This window comes from Phaseolus vulgaris, chromosome 8 (assembly GCF_000499845.2).
Source record: "Phaseolus vulgaris cultivar G19833 chromosome 8, P. vulgaris v2.0, whole genome shotgun sequence".
NCBI classification, from domain to species: domain Eukaryota; kingdom Viridiplantae; phylum Streptophyta; class Magnoliopsida; order Fabales; family Fabaceae; genus Phaseolus; species Phaseolus vulgaris.
The window spans coordinates 13,951,655-13,971,157 of NC_023752.2; the positions used below are offsets into that span (position 1 = coordinate 13,951,655).

The 19,503-nt window shown below is 31.0% G+C and overlaps 3 protein-coding genes across 6 annotated transcripts in view; 1 reads left to right on the forward strand and 2 right to left on the reverse strand.

Annotated features, from left to right (window-relative positions):
• Nucleotides 1-318: 318 nt before the first annotated feature.
• Nucleotides 319-19,503, reverse strand: part of LOC137823883 (tropinone reductase homolog At5g06060-like) — a 28,368-nt gene continuing 9,183 nt past the window's right edge. The window contains exon 5 of the mRNA XM_068629195.1: nucleotides 319-672. Coding sequence (XP_068485296.1) covers nucleotides 505-672 — 168 coding nt within the window. The 3' untranslated portion in view covers nucleotides 319-504. The remainder of the gene's footprint in view (nucleotides 673-19,503) is intronic.
• LOC137823886 (squalene synthase-like) lies at nucleotides 4,696-9,203 on the forward strand. Of its 4 annotated transcripts, XR_011083176.1 has the most exons (8): nucleotides 4,696-4,869; nucleotides 5,151-5,225; nucleotides 5,311-5,528; nucleotides 6,461-6,554; nucleotides 7,801-7,897; nucleotides 8,006-8,099; nucleotides 8,801-8,877; nucleotides 8,976-9,203. XR_011083176.1 is itself a non-coding variant. In XM_068629198.1 (7 exons), exons 3-6 carry the CDS (start codon nucleotides 5,516-5,518, stop codon nucleotides 8,864-8,866), a joined length of 270 nt encoding a protein of 89 aa, XP_068485299.1. In that variant the 5' UTR covers nucleotides 4,705-4,869; nucleotides 5,151-5,225; nucleotides 5,311-5,515; the 3' UTR covers nucleotides 8,867-8,877; nucleotides 8,976-9,203. The 4 variants fall into 4 exon arrangements, 3 of the variants coding, with proteins under 3 accessions (XP_068485299.1, XP_068485300.1, XP_068485301.1); XM_068629198.1 differs by lacking the exon at nucleotides 6,461-6,554 and having other exon boundaries at nucleotides 4,705-4,869; XM_068629199.1 differs by lacking the exons at nucleotides 5,151-5,225; nucleotides 6,461-6,554 and having other exon boundaries at nucleotides 4,705-4,869.
• On the reverse strand, nucleotides 11,856-12,668 carry LOC137823887 (tropinone reductase homolog At5g06060-like). The gene is made up of 3 exons (XM_068629201.1): nucleotides 12,434-12,668; nucleotides 12,228-12,341; nucleotides 11,856-12,157 (listed from the first exon to the last, which is right to left on the reverse strand). Exons 1-3 carry the CDS (start codon nucleotides 12,579-12,581, stop codon nucleotides 11,988-11,990), a joined length of 432 nt encoding a protein of 143 aa, XP_068485302.1. The 5' UTR covers nucleotides 12,582-12,668; the 3' UTR covers nucleotides 11,856-11,987.

Consider the following 19,503-nt stretch of genomic DNA (forward strand, 5'->3'; position numbering starts at 1 on the left):
ACCAATGGTAATATAAATAGCACATATTTCAAGAATCAGGTACGTCATCATATACAGTGCTCTGAGAACCGAGCGTCGAATACATTTGTTGACTTGAGCGTCGGAGTGCCTTCTGTAGGTACCCTCCGAATCTGGATTACAAGAAGACCGAGAGTAGAGACTAGGAAGGAAGAGCAAGGAGTTTACAAGGAAGGGAGTTGAAGGACAGTACAACCTACCGATAGAGGGAGAAAGAGGAATCCTCTCAATAGTTCTTTAGGCCCCAACTCCTATATATATATATATATATATATATATATATAAATAAGTAAAAATATATTAAAATATTACAAGTAAATTTTATCATTTATCACAAAATAAATAGAATACAAGGTTCAAAGGATACATGGACAATGCTTAAGAACATAAAATAAATAGAAAACAAGATTCAAAGGAAACATACAAAAGATGAAAAAATGAGAATTAAACACACTCTTAATTAATTGTTGGATCACTAACTGAAATTTAAGATGTGAAACCTCCATCTACATATAAAATTTGCCCATTGATATATGATGCAGCAGGAAGACAAAGAAATGCAACAAGTGATGATACTTCGTTGGGTTCTCCTATACGACCGGAAGGTATTTTAGATGTTACATTAGCATCAAACTCTTTTGGTCCACTTTTCTCCTGAAAGAACAACAATTACTATGATATTAACATATGAGAAATAAAAAACATAATGGTAACATATGTGTCAAATAAGAAATTGCACAATTTTTTTTTATCGGCAATAAAAAATTAAATAAATAGGAACCACTTTAGGGGTGGTTCAACCCTTATACAAGAAATTGCACAATAAATACCATTTTACGCATAACACAGTTCTACTAATACCGTAATACCTTAACCATCAATTTTCCCTATGAAGTAAGGAAGGTAGGTTAAGCCTATCCACTTGAAAGCCTATGACATATGACATTACCTTTTAAGTAAACCTTTTAATACAATAAATTTGTGACTATTTTGATTAAATAATATTTAATTTTTTACTTTTATTCAATGTAAGAACTAAAACTTAAAGTTATACTTAAGTTTCTAACAAGGGTATATACCAATACATAAATGTGTCTAATTCATGGTTATAAAAAATTACCTTTGGTTGTCTCTGGTAAGCAGCGAAAAAACCTACATCGCGACTCATCTATTTGGGTATAATTAAGTAGGAGTCACGTTTAAGACACACAAAATCTCCATGGTGAAACTATATAAAGGGAAGTGGACATGAATGTCTAAGATTAAGCAGGAATAGAAGTAGAAAAAGTATTTAGGTTCCTTCCCTCTACCCAGACAAACTATCTCGAACTCTTTACACCTATGCAAGGATAATATCCATCACGGGTACCTTTTAAAAAAATGTCTACACTCTCAACGAAAGCTTGAAGCATGGATGGTTGTCGAAATTTCGAGAAAATCTCTCGGACTCAGTTATCCACCCACACGTAGTTGGCCTCTCGAAACTCCTCACCCCTATATGAACTTATGGAAGTAAGAAAAGGATGCCAAAAACCCTATGTCATTCCTACCTACAAGATCAACAACAACTCGAGAGAACTTGCTAGTGCTTTCGGCATCAATAGAGCTGAAATTAATATCTACAGCCATCACCCTTCCTCCACTTGGACCCTTAACATAGAAGAAAACAAAGTGCTAATAGAAAGAGAAGACATGGTTACCTCCGAAGACTCCTCAACCGATACACCCACAAATTCTAAAAAAACAAACACTCTCGACATTCAGATTCTTCAAGCAAATTTACGGGTAAAGTGTAAGAAGTGGATCCCACTACCACTCCTATTTATAGGTGGAGGAAGGGGCGAATATGAACCATCTTGCCCATTCTAAACCGTTGGATCATGTCGGCATCAACGGTCCAGATCATCTGACCTTGCACATCTTGACAGTATGTCACATCCACGCGCCTCAAATGCCCAATTAGTTTTCCCACTCGACTCCTAGGTCGTGTAAGCGGTCACACAGCGTAACAGTCACGTGGATATACTGGCCAACAAGAAGATTAACATCCGGCGTAGCGGTTAGCTGACTTAGCGATCACATAGACCCTACATAGAATTCCTCTACTAGGGCCTGGGGGCATATAGCCCGGGGCAGGCATCCAGCTAAAGATAAAGAAATTTTTCTTTCAAAGACTCTATGTGACACTCAAAAAATCATTCCACTTGAGCCTGAGGGACAAATGTACTACCGGATGGCCGAGTGGTCAATGGCCTTTCGGCTACTTAACCTAAATAGAACCCTTCAAATTCCATTTAAACATAATCAAGCCAGTTTATTTGCAAAGAGTTAGGACACCATCGGACCCTCTTTTGTACCCCACGAACGAACCCATAAATGTAGGCGTTCATCCAAAAGGTATAAATACCAGAGACAGACAGACGCTTAAGGTAATTTTTTTCTCTTTTAACCCACCTACATAGTGTACTAGGACTAACTTGATCGTCAGAGTACATTTGCAAGTTCCTCCCACAATCATTCGGAGAAACAAAAGACTTGACTGAAGACTATAGCACCTGAAGACCGAGAAGACCAGAAGCAAAAGATAAAAGAATTTTCTCTAAGAGAAACCCAACCTTGTAAAAACATTTATATTTATAACCTTTTTAAAACATTACCAAATTGGACATGATCCAAATTTACAATACTAATCTGCTACTCTTGATCTTAACTTCTTTTCTACATTATCAATATCCATTTCATATCTTTAAACTTACCATGACAGATTCCAAGAGTGGAGTCCAAATTTTGGTCAATGATCAATTTATTTTTGTAACTTGCCTTTTGCATGATAAATGCTTTAGCTTTGCAGGTGTTTATGGTGCTAACACATACTTGCTAGATGACTTTTGTGGAGGGATCTTAGTTTCTTCACAGGATCTTGGTGTATTTTGGAAGATTTTAATGTTGTACTCTTGGTTGATGACTGCAAAGGGGGGTGACTCCTAATCAGGTTTCTTGTAATGAATTCCTTGATTGGATTAATACTAATGATCTTACTTGTATGTCTTTTACTGGACCTTGTTATACTTTGTGTAATAGGAGGAGAGGGTTACACAAAATTCATAGAAAACTGGATAGGGTTTTATGTAATAAAATGTGCCTAAATGAATGAGATTTTTGTACTTATTAGGTTCTGGTTGAAAATTGTTCTAACCACTCCCCTATTCTTGCTAGTAATTGTTTAAGGAAGGTTAGCAATTTTTGTTTCTTTTCCATGTGGCTTTATAATAGTTCATGTATGAAGCTTATTCATGATTCTTGGGCTAATATTGGTGTTGGTTGTCCTATGCTTATTTTTCAACATAAGTTAAAAACGTTGAAAATTGAGCTCCGAGCCTGGAATAAAAATTCTTTTGATAATATTCACAATGTAGTGCTTCTTAAGCAGGGTCTCCTTATTGGTATTCAACAAACTTTAGAGACTGCTAGTTTATCTGATATTGATGGGCTTATCTATCAAGAAGATTTCTAAGGAGGAGCTTGATCATACTTTTCACTGTCAATATTTGTTTTGGAAAGAAAGGACCAGGATGCTCTAGTTTAAAGATAGAGAAAAAATACTACTTTTTTCCATGTTGTGGTTAAAAAGAGAAATAATTCTAGTGGGATTCATTACCTACGGATTGATAATGAGGTTATTGAGGATCCTCAACTCATTGAGGATCATATTTATGATTTTTATAAAAAAAATTACGCTGAGTTTGTTTCTAATGATCAGGATAGAGGTAATATGGAAGATTTTATCAGTACTTATATTCTTGAGCTAGTTTCCTCTGAGGAGAATAAGATGTTGATTAAATGCCCTGATTATTTGGAAATCAAGAATGTTGTTTTTAATCTTAATGGTACATTTGGTTTTGATGGTTTTGGTGGTGTTTTCTATCATTCTTGTTGGGAAATTATTGGGACAGATGTTTGCAAAGCTGTTCAACAGTTTTTTTAAACAAAACTGGGTTCTTCTTGTAATGAACAGTAATGTGGTATCTCTTATTCCTAAGATTCAGGATGCTAAATCCATTAATATTATAGGCTAATTGTTGTTGCTAATTTCAAATTTAAGATTATTTCCAAAATACTTGTGGATAGGCTTGCAATTGTGGCTGCTAGAATCATTTCTCCTAATCAATATGTGTTTGTGCAAGGTAGACAAATTCAAGATTGTATTGGTATTGCTTTTGAAGCTATTAACATGCTTTCTAAAAAGGTTAGATGAGGTAATGTGTCTTACAAAGTTGATATTCAAAAAGCATTTGACACTCTAAGTTGGAAGTTCTTATTATTAGTTTTGACACGCTTTGGTTTTCATCCCTTGTTTGTCGGTTGGATTAGTACAATTCTCTGTTTAGCTATCACTACAAAAAAATGTGTAAAAAGTGGCAGTTTTAATATGGCGGTTATTAATAACCGCCACAAATTTCAGTATAATACGTCATTTCATTAACCGCCACAATTATCTTTTAAATTATGTCATTTTTAACCATCACAATTTTTCTTCATATTTGAAAACTTGCTTTCACTTGAAAATGTTTTTTTTTTAAATTACTGTATTCTTTTTTTTAAAACACTTACTTTACAACACTCTCGTCCCTATGTGGAGAACCATTAGCGATCTCTCTCCCTCTACACAAACCCTAGCACTCTCTCCCTCCATACGAGCCCTAGCGCTCTCTCCCTCCACACGTTTATTGTCACAAAACCCTACTCTCGCGTCCGCCATCGCCACCTCCTTGCAAGGATTCAACACAATCAAACCCTATCGCCTTCAGAAGTTCAAATTACGCCTCTGATGTGAAGAGGTCCGATTTGAAGGTAATTAAATGCTTGCGCGTTCTCTTATCAATGCCGATTATTTTTTGAATGTTTCTTGCTTTGTTTGATGTGTAATTGAAGGAACTGACATGGGCAGTTTTGATTCTCTTCTCTATAGATCTCCTCTCTTTTTATATTATGATCCTTGTGAAATTGAAAACATAATTGTCAAGCTTTCCTTCACAAGTAATAGTTGTACTTAGTTATCATGATCTGATACTTTCTCATATAGGTTTCTATGTTTTGAAAACTTAGATATGAAAATACGATGATTTCTGCAGGGGAGGACTTATGTTTTCAATGGAGCACTTATAAAGGCCACTAGAATATCAGGAATGCGAAATTTCAATATAAATGTATGCAGATATGTTCCGTGATAAGTTTCTTGTACTAAATATTTTTCAGAGGGAAAGGTCAAGTAATTTCTCTGTGATCATGAAGGGTAGGATTTTGGCCTTTTACCAATCAAAGCAGCTACCTGGGGACCTTTTGTTCTTCTCAATCTGGAAAAAGAGAATGTCTCTCAGAAGAAAGTTGATAGCCATAATGTGTCAAAGGAATGGCTGGATAGCTGTTCAGAAGTACTGAGTTCCAGTGGAATTGATTCTTCACTAAGTTATGTTTGCAGACGTGAATACACAATTGAATGCAATTGGAAGGTATGAATTGACTATTTGATTTAATTGATTCTTTTTCCTGGAAGTTATTGTTTATTATGTGAGCTACGGTTACATTTTCGTTATAATTATGTGACCAGATTTTTATCTGGTTTATGAAACTTCACTCTCACGTATAGTAGGTAAACCTGTTTGCTTTATCTCACAAGTGAACATTCTCTAAAAGAAATTTTAAACATCAACTTTTATTATATCCACAATGTTGTTTGTATGATTCAATGGGTTTTTTTTCTAAGACTTTAGCAATTTCAGGGTTTTTTTTTAAGGTATTCTGTGATAACTAACTTAGATGGTGGCTATCATGTGTCGTATGCACATAAAGGCCTTGTTTCTGATCTTAAGATGGATTCCTATTCTACTGTAAGCTTCTTTGCTGTCTTTAAAAAATCTTTTCATTTTACATGCTATTGTACTGTAGCATGAAAAATTGAGTCATGTAGATGGTTTTTTGGGACCCTTGTTACATGACTTTTTCATCCTTTTCTGCAACCAGAATAAAGAATTTTCTTTATCAGTCTACTAACTAAAATAATTTTCTAAAGTGAGCTAAAATAATAAATACTTTTGGCACTGGATTTTTTATTTCTTTTGTTACACATCTGGTTGCTTATGTTCTAAAAAGATTGTTTATGAATGAGACAACAGATGTTTGAAAAGGTTAGCATCCAAAGTTGTGAAGGTAGCTCAGAGAAAAGCGAAGAGAATTATGATCGACTTGGAAGAAAAGCTATATACGCTTTTATTTACCCAAACTTCATGATTAATAGGTGCTTGTTTTGTTGTTGTTTAGGCATGGTAGATATTTTTTCAGTCATCTTATTCATTTAAACAAGAAATTTTGATATATTCAAGTGTATTATTTGTTTTGCAAATTAGCATGCTTTATAACTTGGGGTGCTTGCTGGCCTTCATAGGTACGGAGCTTGGATGGACACCAATCTTGTGGTTCCACTAGGACCCAACAAATGTTAAGTAATATTTGACTACTATCTTGAACGCTCTTTGAAGGTAACTTCTAGTTATGTAGGCATATAATACCCAATATTCTATCCATGATTCAGAGTCTCTAAAATGTATCTGTTGTTAACTTACTGCACTATCAACCCCATTAGACTAAGGATAACAAAAACTTGTTTTCTTGTATGGGCTCCCTTTTTGTCAATCAACAGAAAATTATTTATACTCTTAATAGTATATATATAAAATAACTATCTATTACATAAATCTGTACATAATTTTATATATATTTTGTTCGCAATAAAAACAATATTTTATGCTATCATTGTTATTACACTTGGGGAAGTGGGGTGTGTACTGTTTATCATTAATGCATGCTGTGCTTCCAATAGAATATCTTTGTGAATAACATTTGTGAACTCATTTGTATCCCTTTCTGGAATATCAAAATTTGGATTGGAATTACTTATTATACCGTCGATTACATACTAATGAATAAACATGGTGTTTTGTATTTAAGGGGTGTTATATTTAATAACACCCCTTAAATAAACATGATTCAATTTGTGAGGCTTAAATGAATAAACAATTAATTTTGTAAATATAATAAATTTTATTTTACAAATTAATTTTTATATGGTGAAGTTAGACTTCAATTTATTTTTTTAAATGGTATTAAAACTTATGAGAGTCTATCTTATTCACGTTTATTAGTCTATTGTGTTTTTTTTTTATATCAACTCTTTACTTCTTAATCTTAATATCTCTAGTATTCCATGTAGGTATGATAAAGATTTTACTTTAATTAAAAATATAATTAAACTAAATTATAAGAGTGGGTATGAACCTTACCTACTAAATAAATTTATATAATTTGGTTAAATTTAGAATTTAGTTTCTAATATATATTGCTAAATATCAATAATTAGATTATTTTACCAATATTGATAACTAAAAATTATAGTGACATTTATTATGTATACATAATTAATAAATAATTTATTACATTAAATGTTAAACGATTTTACTATAAAGTAACACTATATATATATATATATTCGTTTTTATGAGTATTTAGAGGGACAATTAGAGGAGCTGTAGAAGATTTTTTTTCAGGTTAGATTTTGTGGCCCATTCATATTGTTCAAATTGAAGAGATTTCCCGATCAACGGAGATGTGTATATGGACTATTGATTCACTTCCTTTTTATTAGCTTTTCTCAGTTATTTATGTAATTAAATTTTTTCTGTATATTCTATGATAAACAAGTTAAATTTTAGTCAATGATATTTGCAGCTATCAGGAAGCAATTGAGGACATTACAAAAAGAATGGGTGCTGACATGGCCAAATTTACACATGAAATACCTTTTTGACTTTCACTCCATGTTCAGGTGTGTTGATGTATGGGTTTCTTATTTGTCACTTCAATTTAATTTTATAATCCAGGATTTGAAATATGAGGAGAACTCTGTTAAGGCAGTACAATGCTTAAATGACAGGGTCACTAAAGCTCTGATGCATGCTGAAGATTCCTTAATATACATGTCTGCTTTAAGAGGCTCGTCTATATTTCGTTTTTGTGCTATACCCCAGGTACTGTTCTTTTACTTAGTTACTTCTGATGGAACTGTTATTTAGTTCATGTCACTCTATGTTGCAATGATATACCATAATTTATATGCATGTTTTATATTGTTTGCATACCATGTTATGTTTCAGAAGAGTTAAATCATTTCAGCTTCCTCCCTATTCAGTTCAATAAAATATGAAAAAGTAAAATTAATATATTATGCCAGTTTCTTTTAAGATTTAGTTTAAGACTTCCCAAAAGATGTGTTAATAACAATCTATTATACAATTTTTAGTTAAGTGTTTTACCTATACATAGTGGTAAGCCAAGAAACAGAATATCTTTTAATAGAAACTTCATGTACAATAATTGTGAGAGTACAGATTGTCTTCCTGTGGTTGAGTGATTTTAATAGATCATGATTGTGTGAGGGTTTAGCTATATAGCCTTGTTGGTTTTAGTTAATACTACGTGGAATAAGAAATTTGTTCTTTTGAGTTGCATATGTTCTAGAGGAAGAAGTTGCTTGGGTGGATTTACTGGGTACAATCTGATGCTATGTGGAACCTATTTTTCTTTAAGCACTATTAATTTTTTTTTGGGGTCAAAGGGGTGTTAGTTTCGTTCATATTCATTTTATGTTTAATGAATCTAGCAATAGTTATTTTGATAATCTTTCCCTAGTAATTTTGATGTTTATTTGACATGTGCTGCACTGTGACAGATAATGGCAATTGGAACACTAGCGTTATGTTACAACAACATTGAGGTCTTCAGAGGGTGTAGTTAAAATGAGGAGAGGTCAGAACAACTATTTCGATACTGAAGTCTTTTATTGGTATCTTTTATTTTATAATTATAAACATACAAATTCATTAACTTAAAATTATTTATTTCAGACATCAGATTATGGAAGTGGTGCTCCATCACCTAATCAAGTAATAGGATCAAGTGCTGGAAGCAAAATTGATTAGGATGTGTGTTTTAATTTTAAACTTGATTAGGGATGTATGAACTTTTGAACAATTATGTGTTGTAATTTTAAACTTGATTAGGGATGTATGAACTCTTGAACAATTATGTGTTGTAATTTTAAACTTGATTAGAAATGTATGACCTTTATATGTGTTTTAATTTTCAATTATATATAAATTTTTTAACATTATTATGTGTGCTTTAGTTTTCAATGGAAATGAATAGATGATTATAACTTTATACATTATTTTATTTTATTATGCAAAAGTGGTGGTTAAATTTTATAATTGTACCAAACAGATTATAAAAAAGTGGTGGTTAAAATTTATAATTGTATAAAACAAATTATAAAAAAAGAAGTTAAATTTTATTTATTCAGTATTAAAATTACGTCAGTTAAAAACGCCACTACTTATGTATACTATGGTGTCAGAATTTTCTTCAATGATTGTAAATTGCGACAGTTATAACTAACACTACTTACATATAAAAACCGTCACAACTTACACTATGTTTAAAGTGGCGGGTGTTGCGGCGGGTAACATAAAACCGCCACATTAAACTTTGTGGCGGCCAGTTCTATGGCGGTTTGGGAAACCGCCACAAGCGTATATTGTGGCGGTTATAAACGTCACTTTATACGAAAAAAACCGCCACAATATACACTTTTTTTGTAGTGTATGCTTTCTATCAAGATAAATGGTAGTTTGGTGGGTTTTTTTTCTCTCTAAGCTTGTGAATGATAAGAAGATTCTACATATGGCTAATCCACAAGGTTATTTCACTCCCTCTTTTATTTTATATGTTAATGACATATTTGTTTTCTTTAGCGAGGATAATAAGTCTCCTAGAAATTTGAGTATTTTTCTTAAATATATGGAGATTTTTCGGTTCAATATGTTAATAATTCTAAGAGTATTTTTTTCACCATATATAATTCTGCAAGATTTGTCACCAAAATTCAATGTCTTCTTTTTTGTAGTCATGGTTGTTTACCTTTTACTTATTTATGGGTGCCTATTTTTGTTGGCGCTCCAAAGTGTCGATTTCTTCAACCTTTGGCTAATAAAGTCAAATTAAAGCTAGCATATTGGAAAGGTAAATCTCTTAGCATGATGGGTCATATTTAGTTGGTTAGTACGATGATTATTAGATTTCTAACTTATAGCTTTAATATGTATAAATGGCATGTGTTCCTTCTTAAGCAAGTTGAGCAGTGGTATAGAAATTTTATTTGGACTGATGATATTATGAAAAAAGGCATAAGATATAGTTAATTGGACTAAGATTAGTTCTTCTATTGAGAATGAAAGTTTGAAGATTATTAACCATCATCATGAAAATAACGCGTATCTTCTTAACTTTGCTTATAACAACAAACCTTGGTCTTTTCTCCTGAAAGACAGAGTTCTTAAATCAAAATATAAGCTTAGAATGGTTTATAGATCCTCATACATTTGGCCTGGAATTAAGCAGTTTTATCACACTATTCTTAACCATACTTCTTGGACTATTGGTACAGGTACTTTTATTATTTTCTGTAATGATAAATGATGTTCTACTACTTCTTTAGCAAATAGTGCAGGTTATTTGATGGTGCTAGCATTCTGGATACAGTTTCTCAATTTTGGACTGATTGTGGTTGAAATATTCTCTTGTCTTTACGGCATATGCCTCATTTTTTAATCATATCATGGTTAGGGAGGAACATGATATTCCTAATTGGATAATATCAAAATAGTCTGCTTTTTAAAAAAACAACAAGTATTCAAAAGGTGTTAAACATATATGGAATTGAAATACCTTTTCATTAAAGAAGAAGTTCAAAAAACAAAGGGTGTCAATTGAACACATTAGCACCAATATCATGATTACAGACCCGTTGACAAAAGGTCTTCCACCAAAAACATTTAATGAACATGTTGAAAGAATGGGTGTTACTAAAAACCATTCTTGACCTTATGATTGAGTTTCATGTTCTTTATGTAATTGGAACTCCGAACTCATTATATTATTGTTTATGATATTTAATGCATCATGTTTTATTGCATTAGGTATTGTATATACATGAATGAGTTATGTTGATATAACAGGATTAATATTTGTCTTTGACTAAGACATTATTGTTGGACCATCATAAACATTTCATTTATAAGTCATCTTAAGTAGAAAACTTAATTGTAGTACTTGGAAGAAATTATGTCGACTTAATGAAAAACTCATATTAGCCTATACTTAATGATGATATAATTATATAATCAATGCTTAAGATATTTCAACCTTATGTTATGTGCAGTATATTTTGCTTATTAAACCATAAACATAATTCTGCCATATTGGCCAAGTGGGAGAATGTAAAATATGCATATATGACATATGTGGTTTAAAAAAATAAAATAAAAATAATATTAGTTGGTTATGAAATTTTAGAAAAGGTAGTTGAGATATTTTCTTTTCCATCAGAAAGTCTTGTAAAAGTGAGAAAAATGTTAAAAAAGAGAAAACTAATTTTGTAGTTTATCATCTATTATCAACTCATTGAAAAACAAATCTCCATGGATCAAGTACGCATATTTCAACTTATAAGATTATGAAAAGCATATAATTCTAAGATCTTGACTTAATACTTATGTAAAACTAAAGTTAGATTTACATAATAAAGAAATATTTACACTCCAAAAAAAAAAAAGTTTATAAACCATATCCCATTGCTGATTCTATACACAATTATCATGTATTTATAAAATGACATTTATTGTAGGTGCATTCCATGCTTATAATAAGTAATATATATAATTAAAATCTTTTATGGTTCACAATCTTTTCCTTTATTTTTCATTTTATTAGAAAATAGAATACATGTTTGGTTCTCAAATAACATGGGATATTAAAAATAGGCAAGAGTGGGGCTAAACATTAGTATCAACACAACAATATTAAATTGTGTAACCCCCATCTATGGTTATAATTTGTCCAGTGATGTATGAAGCAGCTGGAAGGCAAAGGAAAGCAACCATTCCTGATATGTCCTTAGGTTCTCCAGTGCGACCAGCCATTGTTTTAGGCTTCGTAGCTTCAATAATTTTACTCCCTTCATCAAGAGATTCCTATAACAAAAACAATACTGAGAGATCTTTGGAATGACTGCTAAATTAATTATGCAAATTAGAGTATTCCCAGTATAAAATCCAGAAGTTCGGTCTTAACAAATCCAGGTGCTACGGCATTTGCACGAATATTATCCTTTGCCAATTCCAATGCTACGTTCTTGGTGAATTGATTCATAGCTCCTAAATTATATTTACATACAGATTCATTATCTTCTGAAGCTCCAATTTATGAAGTTACCAATTTAAAAGGATCCAAAGATAGGAAAATATACCTTTAGAGGATGCATAGACAGAACTGAAAGGAAAAGATTTGAGACCTGCAATTGAGGATATGAATACTATGTTCCCATATCCAGATGCTTTGAGAAGTGGATGTGCTAGTTGACAAAGGTGGTAACTAGACTCAAAATTAGTTCCCATTATTGTACTTATATCTTCTGCAGTATAATCTATGAGGTTCTTAGGTACAGTAGTTCCGACATTATTTATCTATAGAAAATCAGAAATTGAAAGAGAATTGAGCTATGTATATCATGAAATTTAGAACCTGATGGTGGAACTTGAAATCTTAATATAAATTATTTTTATCCCTTTGAACATGCATTAACAGTACTCAGTTGTTTGTATATCAAAGTTTTGTAATTAGAAATGCTCTTGCTACTATTAATTATGTTTTGTTCTCCTCTTGCTAGTTATACTTGGAACTTTCTCAGATGAAAAATCACTACAAAAAAAATCAGTATTATTTACGAATTTTTACCCACGGATCTGAGTCCGTAGGTAAATTCAGCATTACCTACGGATATTACCTACGAACAACATTACCTACGGACATTAACTACAGATTCTGAATCCGTAGGTAAATTCAGCATTACCTACCAACTATTACCCACGAATTCTGAATCTGTAGGTAAATTCAGCATTACCTACCAACTATTACCTACGGATCTTATTACCTACCAACTTTTACCTACAGATCTCTATTACCTACCAACTATCATACATATTAATAATATTAATATAATAATTTAAATAATATAAATAGTATTATATTAATAATAATAATATTAATGATATTAGTAATATAATAAAATTAATAATATCAGTAATAATAACATTAATAATATAAATAGTGCTAATAAAAATATATATAAAATTAACATTTTTTATAATATTAATAATATTAACATTATTTATAATATTAATAAATATTTAATAATATTAATAAATATTTATAATATTAATCATATTTAATAATATTAATAATATTTAATAATATTAATAATATTAATAATATTTAATAATATTAATAATATTAATAATATTCATATCTAAATAAAGATATGTATTATGTTAAAAGATGAAATATGACAAACATACTTTTCCAATACCTTATTTTGAAAGGATCCATAGTACAACATTTTCTCAAATTAATTACAATGTATTTTTCTTTGCTAATAGATTACATGTTATACATTTTCAACCAAATTTATAACATTTTTTTATTTCTCCTTACTAAAAACATCGCTTAAATATTATGGTTTCAAATTAATTCTCAATACACTATATTTGATGTCACCATATAAACAAATTATTTCACTCAACTATTATTTGTAAGTCATGGCAAAAGTACCAAATTAAATCACGCAAGTAACAAAATAATAAGCAAAAGTCATATCCATATATACTTGTGTGACAACTAAATAATTCAAGTATAATTTATAAATTAAAAGAATTTAATACGTTAACCAAATTTAAAAGACACTTGCATTTAGAGACTTCAAAACTATACCAAACAATTAGTGAATGAGTGTAAATCAAATGAATGAGAATTGTCATGGTTTAACTTCATTTGAATTTTTAATATCACAATTATCCTATTCAACTAAGAGCATGGTATCATATCAATATGAATTAACTTAATCAAGGTGATTATACCAAGTCCAGAAATTACATAAAAACATAAAAACTAAAGAGTTTTCAATTAATTATATAATTAAAATTCTCATCAAAATTGATCTCATTAATATTTTCACCAAAATGTACATTCAAACTTATATTTTTTATAAACCTACAACATTAAAATTGTTATTTCTTTATTTAGAAAGGTAGAGGTACTCTCAATGAGCTACTCGAACAACACATATATTCATTATTTTTAAACCAAATTCAACTATCTAGATTTATAAAATAAATGCATACAACTCTTACACTTTAATTTAGACATAAAGGCAATGCAAATCACTTTATAATGTGATTCAAAACTTTCAATCTCAAACAAAACATACTCAATAACTTATTCACATTATAATCAACATAAAATATAAATAATTCAATCTCAAAGAACATTATATTTTTCCGAAAAACAAACATTGCTAAAAGAAAATTCAGAATGGTGATGACATTACCCCTGCATCCAGATCTTTTAACTTAGGGTTCTATTTGAAAATAAAACTAGTTTCCCTTACATGACTTTGAGTAGTTGTGCTCACAAAGAGCTCAAATCCTACACAATCCAAAGGTAGTTTAACCTACATCATAGAGTCTTGATCAATGATCCAAATATATCACTAGGACTCTGAACTAACAGGAATTAATCCTAAAGCTCTAAATGTCACATGAAAAGCCTATATTAAAGATAATCTAACAAGTTCAAAACTGACTGAATAAAAGAATGAGCAAAAATGAACTTACTCTGTCTAAAACTCTGATCAGGAAGACTTGTGGTATTCTCTCCCATGAATCCAATGGCGGACTCCGATCGTCATTCTGATGACAAAGATGTTCAAAAATTTAGAGAGAAGAAAGACGAATAAAAAAGAAAAGTTTAGAGAGATGGTGGTTCTTTTAAAATGAAACCTGAATAACTGTTTTTTTTGTTTTTATACTTTTTTCACTTTCATAATAAAATATTCAGTTGTCATTTAAAATATATCACTTATACTCTAAAGCTATTTTATAGGTCCCTATAAAAATCCTCAAGGAAATGCAATTAGTCTAAAAAATACAACAAAAATACTAGGACGAGTCTAGAATTTGTCTAGCAAGAAGAAAACTCTAGAGATAACTTTGACAAGTAGAAATATCTCAAAATGGGGACAACATTTCATTACTCAAATCAAAGTTAAAATTAATACATGACGTGCTACCATTTCAGATACAATCTCTCAGTTTTGGACCGGTTGTGATTGGAATATTCCATTGTCTTTACAACAAATGTCTCCTTTTTTTTAATCATATCATGGTTAGGGAGGAAAAAGATCTCCCTAATTGGATTCTAGATGAGTCTATTCGTTTCACTCTTAAATTACCTAGGACTTTTTTCTTGGAATTAGGAGTTCCCTGTGGTTAGGGTAAATTCATTTGGTCTTCATATATTTGGCCTTCCAAAACTCTAGTACTCTAGAAAGTTTTTCATGGGCGGTTTCCTACCGATCAGCATATTCAGAATAAAGGTTTGCATATATGTTCTATGTGTACGCTTTATGAAAAGCACAAGGAATCTATTCAGCATTTTTTTTAATGTTCCAATGCTTTGCATATTTGGAGTTGGGTTCAGAAAATTTTTCTTACTTTTTATTTCTCTAATAATGATTATCTTCTTTCTTTTATTAAAAGTGATGACAGTTCTTTGGTTAAATTTATTAAGCTTGCTATGATAACTTTTTCTATTTGGATGATATGGCGTGTGAGGAATTATTCTAGATTTCAGGATAAGATTGATGTTTCTAGAGCTATTTCGGCAATTACAAATTTAACTTGTCTAGTGAGAAATTCGTCTAAAGCTTCAATGAAGAATGATATGTTGGATTTCAACGTGATTAACTTTTTTGGTATTAATACTCGTACTGGTAAAGTTCTTCGTCCGCTTCCTGTTAGATGGGAGTTCCCTTCACCAGGTTGGGTTAAAATTAACACGGATGGGTCTTGCTACTTGTAAAGGTATTTTTCGTGGGAGTATGAGGGAGTTTTTTAGTGTTTTCTCTGTGTTTCTTGAAGTTCAGACTGTTATGGTTGCTAAGTTTTATGGACTTATATATGCTATGGAGGAAGCTCAAAAGATGGGTTCACTAATGTATGACTTGAATGTGATTCTACCTTGGTTTGTGTTGCATTTATTGCTAGGACTAATATTCCATGGAGGCTTCGCAATCGATTGAATACTTGCTTAATTACTGTAGGAAAATCAGGTTTAGGGTTACTCATATTTTTCGTGAAGAGAATGTGTGTGTTGATAAGTTGGCTAATTAAGATTTATTCATAGAGAATCATTTCATTGGAATAATAGGCTTTCATCTAGTCTGTTCTTAGAATTCTTTATGAATAGGTATAGTCTACCTATGTATCGTTTTTGTTAACATATAGGTTTTTGTCTAATCCCCCCCCCTCCCCCCGCATATATTTTTTTTAATAATATTTTTTTCATGTGATGGCAAATGATTGTTGTTACTTGAGGTGTTAGCTTAGCTGAGATGCCAAGTTGCATAGTGATGTATAACATGAAAACTTTTATAAAAAATTCATGTACACGACATTGCTATTTATAGGAGATGAAACTTCTAACCTAGATGACCTAATCCTACCCCTAAATTGGAAAGCATGTTTCATAAATCCTCTCAAATGAAAGTGTGACAAGTGTCATCCCCTCATTGGTGCAAATCCTCTTCATTGGGAGAATGACAAGTGGGAATGGCACCACATGCTTATGTAGGACGCGCCTAACTTTAACTTGCATGGCAAGCTAGGGTATTTAACCTAACTTGGTGCCCAAGTTAGGGTTTATGACATATTTGGTACCAAAAATCCTCCATGGGGTTAGTATATTTAACCTAATCTAAATTTGGCTCAAATACAAGGTCTAAAATAAAATCCTATGTTACTTGGCCCAAAATACAAGACCCAAGATAAATTCCTAAACTACTTTGTACAACTTTTACAAAACTAAGAAGAAGAAAAAAAGACTCCTCAATGTATACAATAAAACCTCATCTACTTCAGTCTTCTTAGCCAATAATTTTAAGGCTGGATGGTTACAAAATTATCAAGTAAAAAAATTGAGAATTAGAATCTTACTCAAAAAGAGGGAACTAGGATCCTTAGCAAGAGGGACACTAAGGAGACCTTTGTTAGTAAGGGCCTTGGAAGTTTGTTTAGGGTTTCAATATCTACCATATTCTTAACATTAAGAAGGTATTTAGCCATTGATTTAAACTTTCGAGGTCTTTTCCAATATAGGGGGAATTGAAGAGTATAGTGATGATAGAAAAATAGTCTTTTTCTGAGGTCTTGGAAACTTTGAGTTTCAAAAAACGATTTTTAAAATTCTTGAAGAAAGAAGTATAAATGGAAAATAGGGAACCATGCTAAGGACCATTCAAAGATACACCATCGACTTCAAAACCATGTTTTAACTAGTAAAAATACATGAACTTTTTTATGGTCAAATAAATTTGGAAGTAATGAAAAAATATTTGAAAGGCCTTTAAGAAGGTCCAACTGTTAACATGAAGTTGACTTGAGACCACATTCATGATCATCAACATCTGACATTAGAAAGGAGAACGAGGAAAAAAGTATGTCATGCTCCTTGAAGAAGAACTCGTACACAAAGGTGAAATCTTCTTTGTTGGTATTTGATTTCATATAAACTATATCACTAAGGTTGCAAGTCTTGGTTATGATAAATTCATTTATACTATCAAAACAGATGTTGAAAGAGGTAATAAAATCTTATATGAAATCCCTAGAAGTAAAATCGAAAGGATAAGCAACAACTTCCCCCAAAACCCAAAAGTATCCAGGTCTAAGATTGGTAGAATTTTTTTTCTTTTCTTTCAGTTCCTCACGAGAGGAAACTTTCCATTTAATATGCTTAGATTGGGCATCCTAGCTGGACAAACAATGAGAGATGGAGGAAAAGAAACTTCCTTCATGTCATTTTCCTCCATAAAGAGTCAATATGACTCGTGGAAGAATCCTCCCCAATAGCAACAACTTCCCTACTCACTAAGGGACTATTCACATCATAAGAATCAAAAAATAAAGAGGAGATCATTGGGAACGTACCTAGGTAGAGATGGTAGGAAACATCAATGGAATCAAAGGATGGAAGGAAAGAAATGATGAGACAAAATTATGGTCAAATATAAAGCAAAATGAAACTCTTCAAACATTTAACACAAATCAATGACACTTGAATTGTTACTACTTAGGGCAACGTGTTTCCAGAAGACATAGTGTCAACCGTCAAAATGATAAAACATCTAAAAAAAGACAAAAATCATCATTACTAATAAAAACTTCCCATTTATGTATATTAAAAATGCAATATTATGAACCACGTCATACCAACTAAAAGAGTCAAAGTAAACTTGACTTAATAAGAGCTACACAAACGTCAACCTCAACAATTATCTCTACAAAACTCAAATGGATTAAAATTAGACATAATCCAAACGAATAAAATACAACCTTATAACTTGAATTGATTGAACTACATATTTCATAATCAAAATATATCTCTATTTATATTTTCAACAACATAATCAAAACTCACTAAGACCATAAGTACATAATTCCCTCACCTTCACTTATATATTTATAATTCATATTTTTACTAATTTGAGTTTAATGTCAGAATATTCTGCATGTTGATATTTGCCTTCAATAGACTTAAAGGACTTTTTCTTATACTCATAACTCAACTTGCGAGAAAAAACTTATGTTATATTTATATTCTATTTATGACGATGAGAGGTCCGAGAGTGTAATGCTTGTAAGAGAAAAAAAATCTAGACAAGAGAAAAAATCTAGAAAGGGAAATAAGAACAGAGAAAGAAAAAAACATTAAAAAGAGCGAGCCAGTGATGTTTTTGTTTTTATTCATTTTACAGAAAAAAGAATAACGACAATGAGAGTAGAATATTAGAGAATCATTTTCTTGTGGAGTCGGATATTTATAAAAAATTTAACACTGTTTCTAAATCTTTTATGTATTTTTTTTATGCAATTTTATTCATCCAGACTATTTTACAATCCCAATAAATACAAATGTTAATAAATTTTACTTCGAATTTTAAGGATATTGTCGATAATAAATTACCTTAAAATGTAAAAGGCACTGTCTATTTATATAATAAAATTTGTGGATAATCTATAAATTATTTTAATCTTGTCGCCAAATCCAATTTTTTCTTCTTCATATTTCGGCACGTGCTTCTGGTGAGATTTTTCCAAAGGGAATATGCTAGAGATTTATGCTCTGTTCTTGTGAATTATGAGAATTAAAAAGATAAATACTTCGATATTGATTATATATTTTTAAAGGATTTATATATTAAAA